Source organism: Bombus impatiens, unplaced genomic scaffold (assembly GCF_000188095.3).
Source record: "Bombus impatiens unplaced genomic scaffold, BIMP_2.2 scf_0096, whole genome shotgun sequence".
In the NCBI taxonomy this organism is placed as follows: Eukaryota; Metazoa; Arthropoda; class Insecta; order Hymenoptera; family Apidae; genus Bombus; species Bombus impatiens.
Window position 1 is genome coordinate 769,468 of NT_176515.1, and position 15,121 is coordinate 784,588.

General features: G+C 40.9%; 1 protein-coding gene across 4 annotated transcripts in view; it reads right to left on the reverse strand.

Moving 5' to 3' along the window:
- Positions 1-15,121, reverse strand: part of LOC100744401 (RNA pseudouridylate synthase domain-containing protein 2-like) — a 181,859-nt gene that overhangs the window by 12,822 nt on the left and 153,916 nt on the right. For all 4 annotated transcript variants that reach the window (XR_004460857.1, XM_012394635.3, XM_033318431.1 and 1 more), the window contains one exon: positions 92-179. Coding sequence is in view for 3 of the 4 variants with exons in the window: in XM_012394635.3 (XP_012250058.1) it covers positions 92-179 (88 nt within the window). In the remaining variant the exon portion in view is untranslated. The remainder of the gene's footprint in view (positions 1-91; positions 180-15,121) is intronic.

Genomic DNA, 15,121 nt, shown 5'->3' on the forward strand with positions numbered 1-15,121 from the left:
TTTGTTTTTTTTTTTTTTTTTTTTTTTTTTTTTTTTTTTTTTTTTTTTTTTTTTTTTTTTGGCAGTACAGTCCTGGCAGTACACCACTTACAGGGATGGAGGCGGGCTTGTTGACCACGACGACGTCCTCGTCCATGTGTATCACCGTGATCGGCTCCGAGGTGACAGGCACCTCGTGTCTGCAACACACCAATCGCAACCAGCTTAACGTGGCTTTGTTCCTCTTGCGCGTACTCTCATTCATTCCCTCTTTCTCTTTCTTACACGCACGCATACCACAGAATGGAGCTTCGTTTATTCGCGTGGGATTTCCAATGAAACGGTGTGTCTTTGACGGTCGATGGATCGGTTGCACAAGATTTCTTGCGTTTCGATCTCGGTTACGAATATTAATAGTGTATCGACTCTTAATTTTAGGATCGATACTAGGATCAAACAATTATAAGTTTGGATTGATTTTCATTTTTATGGAGAATTTGACGTAGAAAACTGTAACACAAGAAACCGGTATTTTTACCGGTCGTACTTACATTTTCCAAGACCCTTCGCATAGTATGGTTGTTATATAAAGCGTTTTAAAGGTATATAATATCCATACTATGGGAACGGAAAGCTCTGAATTTCTTTTTCTTCCAATCTTTTAAGAAAAACTCGAAATTGCTAATTATTTTCAATTTGATTATGACATATTTCTTTGGTGGCAAATGTCCGGATAAACGAAGCTCGTACATGTAGAAATGACGACAGAGAAGTGCACAGTAACGATTCGCGGGAAGGGAGTCGGATCTCGAAACACGAGGGAAGGTGTTCGAACATGTCTGTTCTTTCCAGTCCATAAAGCGTTGAACGTGCATGATTCTCTTTGGAACTGTTAACTCGTAACACGTGCTCATGCGGTTTCGAGGATTTCTGAATGACTTGTATCTCTCCAAAAAAAAAATCCTACATTTTAATATTATTCAAAAAGAGAAAAAACACGATGGAAAATGTTTCGCTCGTCAAGCGTCATAGTTTCAGATGTTCGATTTATATCACTCAAAAAGACACGACAGAAAATGTCTTTCGTTAAATACTTTACCTTCCATGGTATCCAACATTCTCTTCGCTCCAATTTCTTTTGTACTTCGAACGTTTAGAGAAACACGGTCGACAAGTGAATTTTCAATTTTCAATCGCTTTGTAACTGTTCCGTTTCTAATTTCTTAATTAATCCTCGCTTGCTAACGTCATAAAACACCGCAATAATTTCTCTTTCCTTTCGTTAAAAATAGCAGTTGATCTTGAGCGATCTTTCAAGTATTCGTTTTCTATTTGGATTCTATATCTTACTTGATAAATTTCGGCAATTTCTGTTATGCGTTATAAAATGCGGAGAATAAAATATTCTAAAATTAAGTAACTTATAATTAAGTAACGTCACTTGCGATCCAACCAAAATGTTGCGTAAGTGTAAATTAAGGATCCTAAAGGATGTAAAGGATGTAAAGGATGTAAAGGAATTAAGAACAACCAATATCGATAATATTCTAAAACCCTCCCATCTGCCAAATCCTCCGAAAACTCTACTCCTTTCCTTCCTTATTCAAGGAAGATTCTCGATACGCAACAATCCTCTTAAGGATCGTCCGATTAATCCAAAATTTACTCCGACTCTGTTTTTAACGCTTCAAATTTCAAAAGTCTCCGAAGAACTTATAGTATCCGTATCCCTATCTTCGAGTTGCCCATTGTCCTCGGGCAAGTCGACCAGAACCTTTACGCTCCCGCAAAACTCAAGTTAAACAGATTAATGGCGATACGAAGAGAAAAACGATCGTGAAAACGGGACAAAGAGGAGGCGCAACGACGACAGGTGGCCAGTCTTTCCTCGTATAAGCTCGTGTACGTTCTCGGCGAGTTCAATTACACGTTCCATCTACCTAATGCATTCCTTGAAACTGCGCTAGTCGTCGCGTGGCGTCGGCACTCTTTCGCTTTCGAAGACAATAAGAAAAACACCGCGAAGCCTTCTCCTTCCGCCTTTCTGCCACGTACCTTTTTCCAATGCTCTCTGCCGCGCTTCATCCTCCATTTCGTCGCTTCTCTCTTTCACCGTACTTTCGCGCTTTCTCTCCTCTTCCTTCTCTGTTTTTCCTTCGTTTTCGTGTCTTGGCTCTTCTTCCGTTTTCTTCCTTTTTCACTCTATCACCGCGTGCACCGACTGTTTCCTTCTGTTTGTCGGCGAAGGAAAGTATCGTTGGGGGGACGCTTCTCCCTTCTTTCCGAGACGTCTCTTTGAATAATTCAATTCGCGTCCGGGTAATTTCTAGGGGTTGTCTTTCGGTCGACTCGAGTGCAAGACGATTCCACTCTGTTTTCGAAACGGCGCGTGGCGACTGGATTTTTTGGAGGAACGACGGTCGTTGAATTGAATTTTATACGGTTGTTTTTATACGAAGTGTTGGAGAAGGAGGGACATTTATAAGGTGTGATCGTAGCATTTAATTACGAAATCGTCGTTCGAAGCTTACTCCTCGAGTTATAAACAATTTATTTTTACGTTAGAAATACGCTAGTAGTTGGACGAGTCGGCGAATCAGCTGACTGATCGCAGAGATTATCAGATTACGATGACTTTTCAGAAGGTAATTCAATTTCTTTTCCCATGATGTATCGTTGTCCGATAAAATGGATTCCAGAGCAAGTTTCTTACTTGTAATCCAATAATTACCTCGGTCGAAATAAGACACCATTATGATTAAACAACGAAGAAGCTCGAGCATCGACGGTGGAAAGGAATTTCTTCGAAAGTTTCGGATCGCTCGGCGATGAGGTATCAGCATTACAATTAAAAGTTGAACAGCATCTTGCCAGCGAGATCGATTCGTCGCTTCCCTTTTTGTTTAGAATGTGGTCGAATAAAGAGACCCTTGGGAACTGCTCGTTTCGATCGAAACTTCCGCATGCTTCGACCGATAGATGTATTTCGAAGCTTAATTTAGCTGACATATTTCCATAGTTTTCTAACAGTTTCACGAAAGCACAGTCTCTTTCGTTTCGTTCTGTCTTTGAATTATCATCTTCTCTATGCAAGATACGGAAGATCTAAGACACAATTTGGTGTTAAAAAAAAAAAAAAAAAACAGATTAGCTACATCGTGTACGAAGGTTTTCACGGCTGACTGTATATACTTGGTTATTTTTAATTGATAATTATCTGACGTACATTTACTTCGAATAAATATCTTTCGAATCGCAGAAATTACTTTAAGCACTTTCACGAGTTCTCGCGAACTCCGTTTCTTCCACAAACAAACGTGATCTATTTCGAAACTATTGTTTCCTCTTTCAATAAATCGCGCGAACTCTTCACGCCTGGTCGAGAAAGAAGTCGTTGGGACTCTGTTTCGCGCATTTGGCCCGATCGACTTTTGGCAGCGAATCGATCTCGGAAGGCACAGATCGACATATTTATTATCCTTCGTTGCTTAATTTAGCGTTCTGGGGGATACGCGTGACGGAAATTGACGGCTGTTAAACAAACGTTGTAGGATAATGTCCGTACCGAATGGAATCTTCGCGCATCAGTTCGTTTCGCAGAGTCGTTACATAATACCGGATTAAATCGAAGGAGGTTTTGTTGTAAATAATTTCAGGATTTCTCGCCGTAAAATTACAACACAGTACCAAGGGAGCGAGTTCTCGCGAGAAAATGGGCTGACGTGTCTTAAAAATATTTCCTCTCGGAATAAAGAGAAATATTTATCTTCCATTCTCTTCCGTTATGGTACATCTAGCATGGTATTCTTTATTTCGCGAAATGCGTGCAAGATGTAACACGCAAAGTACACACTGTAACTACTCCGTTAATGTCTTTCCTCTTTCTCGGAGATTAACGCGCCAACGGTTACGCAATACCGCAATACCGAAATAAACTTTCAATTACTTTCAGTTGTATAATTATCTCCTTCGTAAATTTTATTACAGCACGCTGCATTTTAACACTACAATTAGTTAACACGAAGTTATTTCTACCAAGACCAGTGAAAATGACTGGTCTTTAAAAAATACGTAATAATAGAATATTTTTATATTTATCGATTTATTACTTTCTTACAGAAGCAATTCCACGTTATGTAGTATATTTTTGATATTGTTAATCCATCTGGGACCATCGTCCCTAAACGAGGGTCGACACATTTATAAAATTGTAGAACCAATCATTTTCACTGCTATGGTATTTCCAGTATCAGCATCTAGAGATCTAGCGATCGATCCGGAATTTTCCTGAAAACTGATATCGTCGTATCGAGCGATACGCGGTAAAAATTTGAAAAACGTGTGACAATTTGTACAAAGCGAGGAAACTGGTTAATCGGGGTTCGATAAACAGATCGCAGCACCCTTTTACACTTTGACAAGTACCAGGCATTTTGACTGGTATTGGTACAAGTGGCCTTGGTACAAAATTATTTTCAGTTCGAATACATAAAAGACAAAATAAAATTCATTATATAATTCTTTTAGTTATCGTTGCGAAAGTCATTACATCACTGCGGAGAAAAAATATAACACGAAGTGGAAATTTTAAAATAAAATTGTAAAACCGGTCGATTCGACTGCTGTGGTAGTTCTAGTGTTAATAACGCGAAATTCAATCGTACGGCAACGTTATTGCGAGGAAATTTAGGAAATATATATATATATTTGAATGAAATTAATCAATGTTTAAGTAAGAAAACAAATACGAGAACACGCACGGTTGTTTGAAGAAAAAGGAGAAACGCGCGAATGTGCTTCTAGATGTTGCAGCAAAACGTTTCTAATCGAGCTTGATTGGCAGAGGTTTCCTCGCTCCGTCTGCTTTCTCTGTGAAACGTGGCTGATAGAACTGGGAAAATTTCATGCAACGGTATTACGCGGATATTTCGAACTAACCACAGAAACTAAAACATTTACGCTGGAATACAGTCGATCGCGTTTAATATCGAGTACACGTTATATAGTACTTTAACGTACTAGTAAATTAAACGTTAACAAACTGACCGGCAGATGTAGTTGTTTCTGGTCGAATTAATCTTAAATTTGGCTGCGTTATATCTTTTTTGCGACAATATCGAGAAATTTGTATTTCCATTAACGCTAATTACCACGAATAAAATTGTACGACGTCTGAAAAAATGTCAACCTCGAAAGAGTTGATAAACTTCTCCCTATTAGAATTTACTTTTATTTAAAAAAAGGAAAAATATCGAGAGCTTTAAGCGATTGTAATTCGACGAATCGAACGGAGTGTAAAAGAAGATTTTCAGAATATCATATTGCGAAGGATAGAGTTAGTTGATGGTTGCAACGGTGACAGATTGATCTTTGTTGAAATTAACACGTTTCTTCCAGCTTGGGAAAGCGATTCAAAGTTTAGAGGGAAGGAGGACACGATTTCTGGGTGACAAACGACGTCCCGACCTTTCGATTCACCACCTCGCCAGATAACCGCACAGGAATCGACCACGAGTATCCCTTATCTCGGCAAGTTTGCCCCGCGGTTATCGGGGTCGAACCGGGGACGTATTTTTGATATTGTTAATCCATCTGGGACCATCGTCCCTAAACGAGGGTCGACACATTTATAAAATTGTAGAACCAATCATTTTCACTGCTATGGTATTTCCAGTATCAGCATCTAGAGATCTAGCGATCGATCCGGAATTTTCCTGAAAACTGATATCGTCGTATCGAGCGATACGCGGTAAAAATTTGAAAAACGTGTGACAATTTGTACAAAGCGAGGAAACTGGTTAATCGGGGTTCGATAAACAGATCGCAGCACCCTTTTACACTTTGACAAGTACCAGGCATTTTGACTGGTATTGGTACAAGTGGCCTTGGTACAAAATTATTTTCAGTTCGAATACATAAAAGACAAAATAAAATTCATTATATAATTCTTTTAGTTATCGTTGCGAAAGTCATTACATCACTGCGGAGAAAAAATATAACACGAAGTGGAAATTTTAAAATAAAATTGTAAAACCGGTCGATTCGACTGCTGTGGTAGTTCTAGTGTTAATAACGCGAAATTCAATCGTACGGCAACGTTATTGCGAGGAAATTTAGGAAATATATATATATATTTGAATGAAATTAATCAATGTTTAAGTAAGAAAACAAATACGAGAACACGCACGGTTGTTTGAAGAAAAAGGAGAAACGCGCGAATGTGCTTCTAGATGTTGCAGCAAAACGTTTCTAATCGAGCTTGATTGGCAGAGGTTTCCTCGCTCCGTCTGCTTTCTCTGTGAAACGTGGCTGATAGAACTGGGAAAATTTCATGCAACGGTATTACGCGGATATTTCGAACTAACCACAGAAACTAAAACATTTACGCTGGAATACAGTCGATCGCGTTTAATATCGAGTACACGTTATATAGTACTTTAACGTACTAGTAAATTAAACGTTAACAAACTGACCGGCAGATGTAGTTGTTTCTGGTCGAATTAATCTTAAATTTGGCTGCGTTATATCTTTTTTGCGACAATATCGAGAAATTTGTATTTCCATTAACGCTAATTACCACGAATAAAATTGTACGACGTCTGAAAAAATGTCAACCTCGAAAGAGTTGATAAACTTCTCCCTATTAGAATTTACTTTTATTTAAAAAAAGGAAAAATATCGAGAGCTTTAAGCGATTGTAATTCGACGAATCGAACGGAGTGTAAAAGAAGATTTTCAGAATATCATATTGCGAAGGATAGAGTTAGTTGATGGTTGCAACGGTGACAGATTGATCTTTGTTGAAATTAACACGTTTCTTCCAGCTTGGGAAAGCGATTCAAAGTTTAGAGGGAAGGAGGACACGATTTCTGGGTGACAAACGACGTCCCGACCTTTCGATTCACCACCTCGCCAGATAACCGCACAGGAATCGACCACGAGTATCCCTTATCTCGGCAAGTTTGCCCCGCGGTTATCGGGGTCGAACCGGGGACGAAGGTCCTTTGGCTGTGCGATCCGCAATTGCTCGAGTTATGATGGAACTAATCGAACTCGGTGGCCCGTTTGCGGAGCCGCCGTCAAGCAATGAGTTTGAGGTCGGTGAATTGTTAAAAATTTAGCCGAAGTAGCGTGAAAGGAACGGAATAATAAATCGAGCGAAAGTGCAACGAATAAACGGAATAATACAAAAGCTGGCAACTCGGAGAGGATATGGAAATGTTGCGAGATAACAGTTGTTTGAAATTTTAATTCTTCCAGCGATAGTTTTCGATCCTGTGGAAAGATGTAGCGTACAAATTGAAACGAAATATTCCGAAACGAAGTAAGGTTTCTTTCGCAATTAGTAAGAAATTTCTTTCGACGATTTTCGAATGGAAACCTAACGGCGATAAATTCAGGATTCGAAGGAAACTAACGTCGGAGAAAATCCAGTGTTGGAGAGTATAATTCTCGGAGGGATTCCATTTTGTATCCACCGTGGACGACCGGTCCGTTTCCGCCGCGAACAACCAGTATCTGGATTTATTTCGGGAGTCAAGCCGAACAACGCGGAATTACGAAAATGCTTTTCGAGCTCAGGGACGAGGTTCGACGTCGGTCTAGCCGTGATCTAATAATTAGGCGCGACTGCTTTTCGAGATCGCGAATAATTGGCCGACGATAGCTGCTGACACCACGGAAAGATTTACAGAATGTCGCCAGCTTATACTTGTAAGCGACTCGTTCAAACGCTACATCGACCGTTACTTTATCGTCGTCATGAATTTAAATACTTGTACGTCAGAAATGTTTCCACGATTCTACGTGATATTTGGAAATTCTCAGTGAAACGACGCTCGGTTTGCAATTCATATTTTCACGTTCTTATGATTCACATTGGATTTTCACGAGTAATTAGCGTTTTATCTCGCAAAAATTCTACTCAAGGGGACGACTTTTAATCCATCGATATTAACGAAAAATATCAATTTGCAAGAAATCAAATAAATATACGAAGATACGACAATTCGTATCAAATCGATGATAATTTGTCTGTAAAAACAATGTCGAAGGATAAACGAGTACCATATTACGAGTTCCGGATAGCGCTGAATAATATTTTTACGATACCTTATCTGGTGAACAAGAATGAAGAATCGAAGAACGTCGATTTAATACTCGTGCGATTTATCGACGATTCGTGAGCGACCGTTTCACCGATGTACCGACTAAACCCGTGTGAAACAGCCGTGCATATTTCATTGGAGATGCATGTCACGTCGGTATGCGACCCGCGTTAAATTTGGAAGGCGTCGTAGTTGTAACACGGTGAGTGTTGCACTTTTCAAATGTCAGCCGATGCGACACGGCGACGCGTCTAGACCGTCTAACGCGACGCTTCTCCATGGAAATTCAATATTTCTATCGAGTCTAACACGGCCTTTTAATTCCGTTGCCAATCCTCTCTCCACTTAATGGTCGCCTTATAGACGCGCGACTAACGACAAAAAGATTTTATTTTATTATCACGATGGCGAGGTAAAATTTTTAGCAAAAATTTAATTAAACCGCGAAATTTTCTGCGCGAGATCAGATAGTAGCGACCTTCCTTGTCTCGAATAAATGCTACAGATAATCAAGGAAATAAGCGAAAGACTTTGTACATTAACCCTTCGCACTCCTACGTCGAGCGTGACTCGGCATCAGTTTTTATCTCGGGAGTTCCTTTGTCGAGTCCCACCTTCTTTTGTGAAACGTGCGAAAGAAAACCAGAATTGCGTCTTGGAAATTGTTTCGAGATATATCGTACACTTAAAAGTTACAAAATACAACAATAGTGCGAATAAAACTGCTATTTAAGTGAATTTCTTTCTTCCTTTATTTAATTATTTAAATTGTCTTATTTTTTAGTCAAAGTAAATTTCAAATAAAAACGTCTAAAAACGTCGGGAGCTGCTGATAACGAAATTGAAATAAAATTCGCAGTGCAAAGGGTCGATGATCGTCTCGCGATGCAAGAAATGCTCTTAGTCATTAACGTATAATTTTACTAAAATATTTGATATCAGACGCGATTAAAAAGTGCGAAGCAAGATACGCGCGACCCACGCTACAGAAAATATAAAAGATTCAAGAATACGAAGAAGAGGACGAGGTTTTCGGTACTTTTACCTGCGTCAAGCGCTACACGCGAAAACCTAGAGAGGATGCGATCAGAAGCGTTAATTCCGCCCTCGTTCGCAGGGAGACTGATCCTACGACAACCGCTCTCGTGCATGTCCCTGGCGACACGGAAAATTGGGTAGGATAATTCAATTAGCCAGAAGCGGTTCCGTGGTCGAACGATCCGCTTCCGTCGGACACGTCGTGCAATTTCGCACGAGAGTAGCCTTTAGCAATGAATTAGAAACGCATTTAACCAGCTAAACGGAAGACAAGCCATCCCCTTCCGTTCTCAATTTATGCTGTTTCGCGTCCACGAGTGTTTCATTCGAGAACAAAGCTCTCGCTCTCGTGTTTCACGAATAAAAAACACAGATACCTTTCGTGTCTACGAACGTTTTCATTAATTGCGTCGATCGAACGCCAATTCGAAAGCACTCGAAGCGTAAGAGACCAGCCCCGCTGCGATTACTTATTCCAGCGGATGGATTATTTAAGGAATAAAAAAAAAAATGGAAAGAGAAAGGAAAGAAGAGGATACGCAGAATAGTAAACTAAGAGGGTGGAGGACGCGCTTTTCCGATTATTCATTCCCTTCCTATCGACGTTTCATTATGTTCGTGGAAAATTCGAGTAGCGTCTAACAAGACCAACCTTCCTTTGGACGCTCCGAAAAGCTGCAGAAACTGCGGCGTAACGAATAATTGGACGAACGATGGGTCGTTCCGTGATGCAGGAAGATAAAGAATCTTTGGTTGGAGCAATTAAACGCACGCCAGGGATGATCCGTGAAAGGACAAAGCTGCGCGCTACATCTGCTTGGTAGTCAATTACTTTGATCGGGCAAAATGGGAAATCGAGAATCAGATTATTAGCAGTTTCAATGGTTGCAGTTGTTCTTGACAGATACAGAGAACTCCGCGTCAAGATCGTCTTTAGCTGTCGATACTCTTTTAGACGTGACTTTTAGACGTTGGATGAAAGAAAGTTCAAAATTGCTACTCTTATATTACAGCGATTTTCTACCATCTTGGTCATTTATTCCCACGAAGCTAATTAATCTCTTCATCGATGCGTGTTCCGCGATATCTCGAAACTGTTTAAGAATGAAACATTTTAGGGCGGGTTTACGACCACGAGATGCAGCGTACATCAATAAAACTTGCATACGCTAAATGTTTATACTTTCGCGAACATCGCCGTATGCCTATTCGCTGATTTTATCAAATGCAATTCCATCCCACAAAATTACGATCGTACGTTTCCTCTGGTTTACCTTTCTTTCGTGCGACGTAGCTACCTTATCGGTACCCCATTTGGGACACGTTATTTTTACTCGCATAGCTGCATAAAGATCCGCCGACTCGTTAAGCGACGTTTAATCCACGCAGCGGGAATAAGAATCGCGGGTTCGCGATAAGAGTGTATCTCAGCTCGCTGAATAAGTGGTCTACAAAAGTGTTATCGCGAAACGCGAGGTCGAGTGCCAAGGCGACCGGTTAGAATGGCGGCGAGAGCCGGGGGTTAGGTTGTGTGCACGGAAAGTTAAACGGAAACTGTACTTGTTGCTTGAAATTGACGTAGGGTCGGTGACAATGTTTGGCGGAGGTGGTTGCCAAGAAATACAACCGTCCATCGGCGCTTCTCCTCTGTCAGAAGCTGGAGGAGAAGGAAGAGGAGGAGGACTTGGTCGTAGCCACGACATCTCCTGTACGCCGCCCCGTTACGGAAGCGAACTTGTTGCTGAATTTGGCAGCCAGCTCTGGAACTTGCGGAAGAGGAGCACGGCTGGTGGCTCCGGAGTTGTTGCCTCGTGCGCCAATCCAACCCTTGAATTTATGCCCTTCCCTCGTAATTCCGTCCACTGTCTGGAAATTCCATCTCTCGCTAGAAAATGTTCCACTGGTAACCACCGCGGTAAAATATCCCAGTGAATTTCGTCGAATTACTGGTTTTCGCTGGCTTTGGCCGTTTCGCGGATATACCTGCATCGTCAACTTTCATTCGTTATCTCATTTAAGGCACGGCTTTTAGGCGTGTTTTTACAGCTCTCTTCCGCTTCTTTCTCCGTCCAGTACTTTTCCACGCGAGGGATACGTCGACTCTTTCTCGAATTTTATTTTTACAAAGTTTCATTCTCTGCAACCATTTCGGATTACCATGTTTTCATGTTCTCCTCTGTAGGTCTTTCGTTTTCCTTTTTTACGCTCGCGTTTGTACCGCGCGTTAATTCCAATAATTATACGTAATAATTGGAATATCGTACGTTGTCGGATGATATTGACATATCGATAATAATTAACATTAGCTGGTATAAACGAAGAGGAATGTGATCGAAGATGGATGAAAATTGGTCGCGTAAATGGACTCGAATAACGTTACGATAGCTTTTCGTCGAATTGCATCTTCGACTTACACGAATGATAGATAATTGTATAATTTGAGGCAATAACAATATATACGATAAGAAAGAAAGCCATCAATTATTATGAATCCGAACAGCAATACATTTACAAGTATCAGCCAATCCGAAGCTATTCTTTCGACGTTTGTCGGACAAACAATGACCGTTTTAAAAAATCGTCGCGGGACAAACGACCCTCGGCGAACAAAACGCGCAATTTTGAAACAAGTGGGGAGGAAAGGGGGCCGATTCGAAGCGAAATCCGCGATTTCATTCTTCCCGATCCGTCCTTTCTCGGTCATTTCCTTTTGTAGTGCCGATGGAGGCACGATACATTGAGTCCGCGCGCGCTCGTTCCTCCATTTTCGCGGCGTACAACGAACAGAGAAACGTAGACGGGACAATGAGGCCGGAGTTCCCACGGAATAGTCTGCAAATCGAAGGAACATGGCACAAAAGCGACTTGACCGGAACGGGCGCGGGGAAACCGTTAGGGAACAAGCACGAAACGAGCTTTGGGATATTTTTTAACGTTTGAAAAAAAAAAAGGAAAGAAGAAAGGAAGAGAAGAAAGGAGAAAGAAAAGGAGCGAAAGGACGGAAAAGAAAAGAAGAAACTCTTCGTCTTTCAGTGTCGAGTCCCTTTGTGAACGGCGTATCTGTTCGTACTCGTTGATTTTCTCCTGTTCGTCGAGGAATCGCGAAGGTACTGACGAGCAATCTTTGCGCGACAATGACGCGATCAACTGCTTCCTTGCTTTATGACAGCGCGTGAATGAGAAAATACGAGATAATTCTTTTATATTTTCCCCAAATTTATACGATTCAATCGACGATGGTTCGAGGAACGTAGTAGACTCGACGTAGTTGTTTAACGCTCAACCGTAAAACTGGACAAAATTCCAGTATACAAAACCTTGGAGATTTTTCTAATTTCGCTGCTGCTTAAATTTCCTATCGGAGGTATCGAAGCAGGAAAATTACACGGAAGCCTGTGAACCCTTGGCGCTTCCGTTATTCGGAAAATTTCAATTCCAGCGTTAAATACACCCCAGGCTTAACTCGATTCAGGACGAGAGCGGCAAGTTACTAGAACGAAGATCGATCCCCTAGACGAGCGATGCGTGAACGGCTGCGTGTGCAAAAGGTCGAAACTCAGAAGGGTTGATATCTACGATCTCGCGCACCAGGTCTGCCTATCAGGCTCTTGCTTCTTCGCGAGTAACAGATACCGTGTAGCTCGAAAAACAAGCGACTTGCGATCCTTGCAGATATCATCGTGCACCCGGTCCGAGCTAATAAATCAACCTGTCACCGAGCTTCAGCTTCGTCCTCGACCCGCAACACGCTCGACCCATCCCTTGCCACTCGGTTTGACTTACCAGCGGACCAACGACGCCAGTGCATGCCGGCAACCCTCTATCTTTGAGGATTAACCAACGCCAACCAGCTTCGTTAAGCAAGCTGTTACGTCACCTCTCTCTCTCTCTCTCTCTCTCTCTTGTCTCCTTTTGCATCCAAGATTTTGTTGTAATCTGAAGACTAAAGGAATTCAGCTCCGAGGAGGAACAAGTTTTGAAACAAGTTTCGGCAGGAGTTTCGAAACGGTAACTCGTAAACTGGAATAATCGAATAATTGCGGCGAATTCAAGGGGAGATAATTTTAGGTGGAGTATCGATCACGGTTTGAGAGATTTCGTAGGTTTTCCAGGTTCTCGAATTTTGCAATTGCGCATTTAACGATAGAACGGAGGCAAGGTAATTATTCAGGACGTTTCAAATTGCGAATCGTATTGGATCGTAATGTTCGATAATCGCGGAGAGAAACGGAAAGACGGAAAAATTCGACGAGGGGAGGAAAAAATATGATACGAGAAATTTAAGAACCGTCTGGCGAGATAATAATGGATGTTAAATATTGGACCAGCAGAGAAGCTTGTATACGCATACATAGGTAAAAAAATGAATTTGAAGTTGACATGGATCGATAGCCACGAGACCATGAAAACTTTTCTCTATTCGACCAACCGGTGCGAATCAGCCGTCGCGTCGTCCCATAAAATGCATGCTCCAAAGAGGATTTCGAAACAGAAACGTTCAATCACTGGTCCTGACATAATTTTACTTTTACCGCGTGTTTTTTATTTTCTACTCGAACTACTTGTCCCTTCGTACGTCCATTTTCAAATGATACATAGTATGCATATGCAGGAAGCGTCCGATTAAAACACGCGGTAATTAAAACAAAAGGTCGTTCAAGTATCTGATGAAATAAAACACAAAAATGGTAATAAAAAATATTCATAAAAATGTAAGAAACCATTGAAACGCTTTTAAGACGATTCGAAGAAATTTCTTTCGTACTATTATTAATTAATAGGAAAATAATTTTAAGAACGACAGTTTCTAGAGCGATTAAATTTATCGTATATTTTGTTTCAAGTTCTCCGTTATTCGATAGAACGAATAAGAGATTGGAAAATATTTGAATACGACTGACGGAGATAATTGGCCATTCTACCTTGGAATTACGCTTCGATGAAATATGAATTAGGCGTACACGCACGTACAAACGGAAAGAAGTTAAAACCGACTTTTTAGAAAGCGAAGCCTGCTATCGAAATATTCTGGTTTATGCTTTTGACTCGTTTCTTTGTGTAGAACCGCCGTCTTTTCGATCCTACATGTATATACGTACGCGTGCGTACGCGTGTAAATTATGAAAGCCATTCGAACGAAATCGCACGATCCGTATTGGAAAAGCGTCGCCCCGTTATAAACTGGGAATTCCAACTTCGATGGATCCGCAAATATTACGCCGGAATCCATCGATATTTCTGGCGCTTGCCGATTTCGTCGAATCGCGTTCCGCAAGATTAAAGGCTCGACATTTAATTTTATTATCAACGAACGTGTCGGCCATCTGAATCCTATTGACTGCGAACCGAAACGATAACGAGCAGCTTATGCGAATTTTGAATCGTTCTATCTCGATGTTTCTATCAATTTTTACCGTCAACATTTGCCAACTTTTACGCAAAAGTTTTATATAGAAATTTCAATTTTCATTTGTTACAGCGTGTTAAAGCACACGGCATAACATATACTCTCCTCATCTTTAATCTGACTACACATAAAAATACAAATTGTGCTCTAATCTTTTATCGTCACCCGTTAGATCAATAAATTAAATTAAATTAAATTAAATTAAATTAAATTACATTGAATTAAATATAGCCCCCGTTCCCATAAAGACTCTGTTAAATTTTTCTCAACAACAAATCGAGATGTCTTTGAAAAGAATCTCTAGCGGGACAGGTGACAGGAACAATTTATCATCGGGACGAGCATAAATAAATTCGGTCAACGAACAATTAATCTTTCTGCAATTTTCCAGCTGATCCTCCAGGGTTTCTGGCTCGTGTCTCGTCTTACAATATCGTGTGTCCATCCAATAGCCGACTAATGCATGCGGAAACTAATTCGGTGTCCTCATGAAATGCAAATTCTCTGAGAATACAGGCAGACAGCGGCATCTCGGGATCCTCGCTGTTTTTAATCGAGTCTGCGACAACATGAGAGGACATTGTTGAGG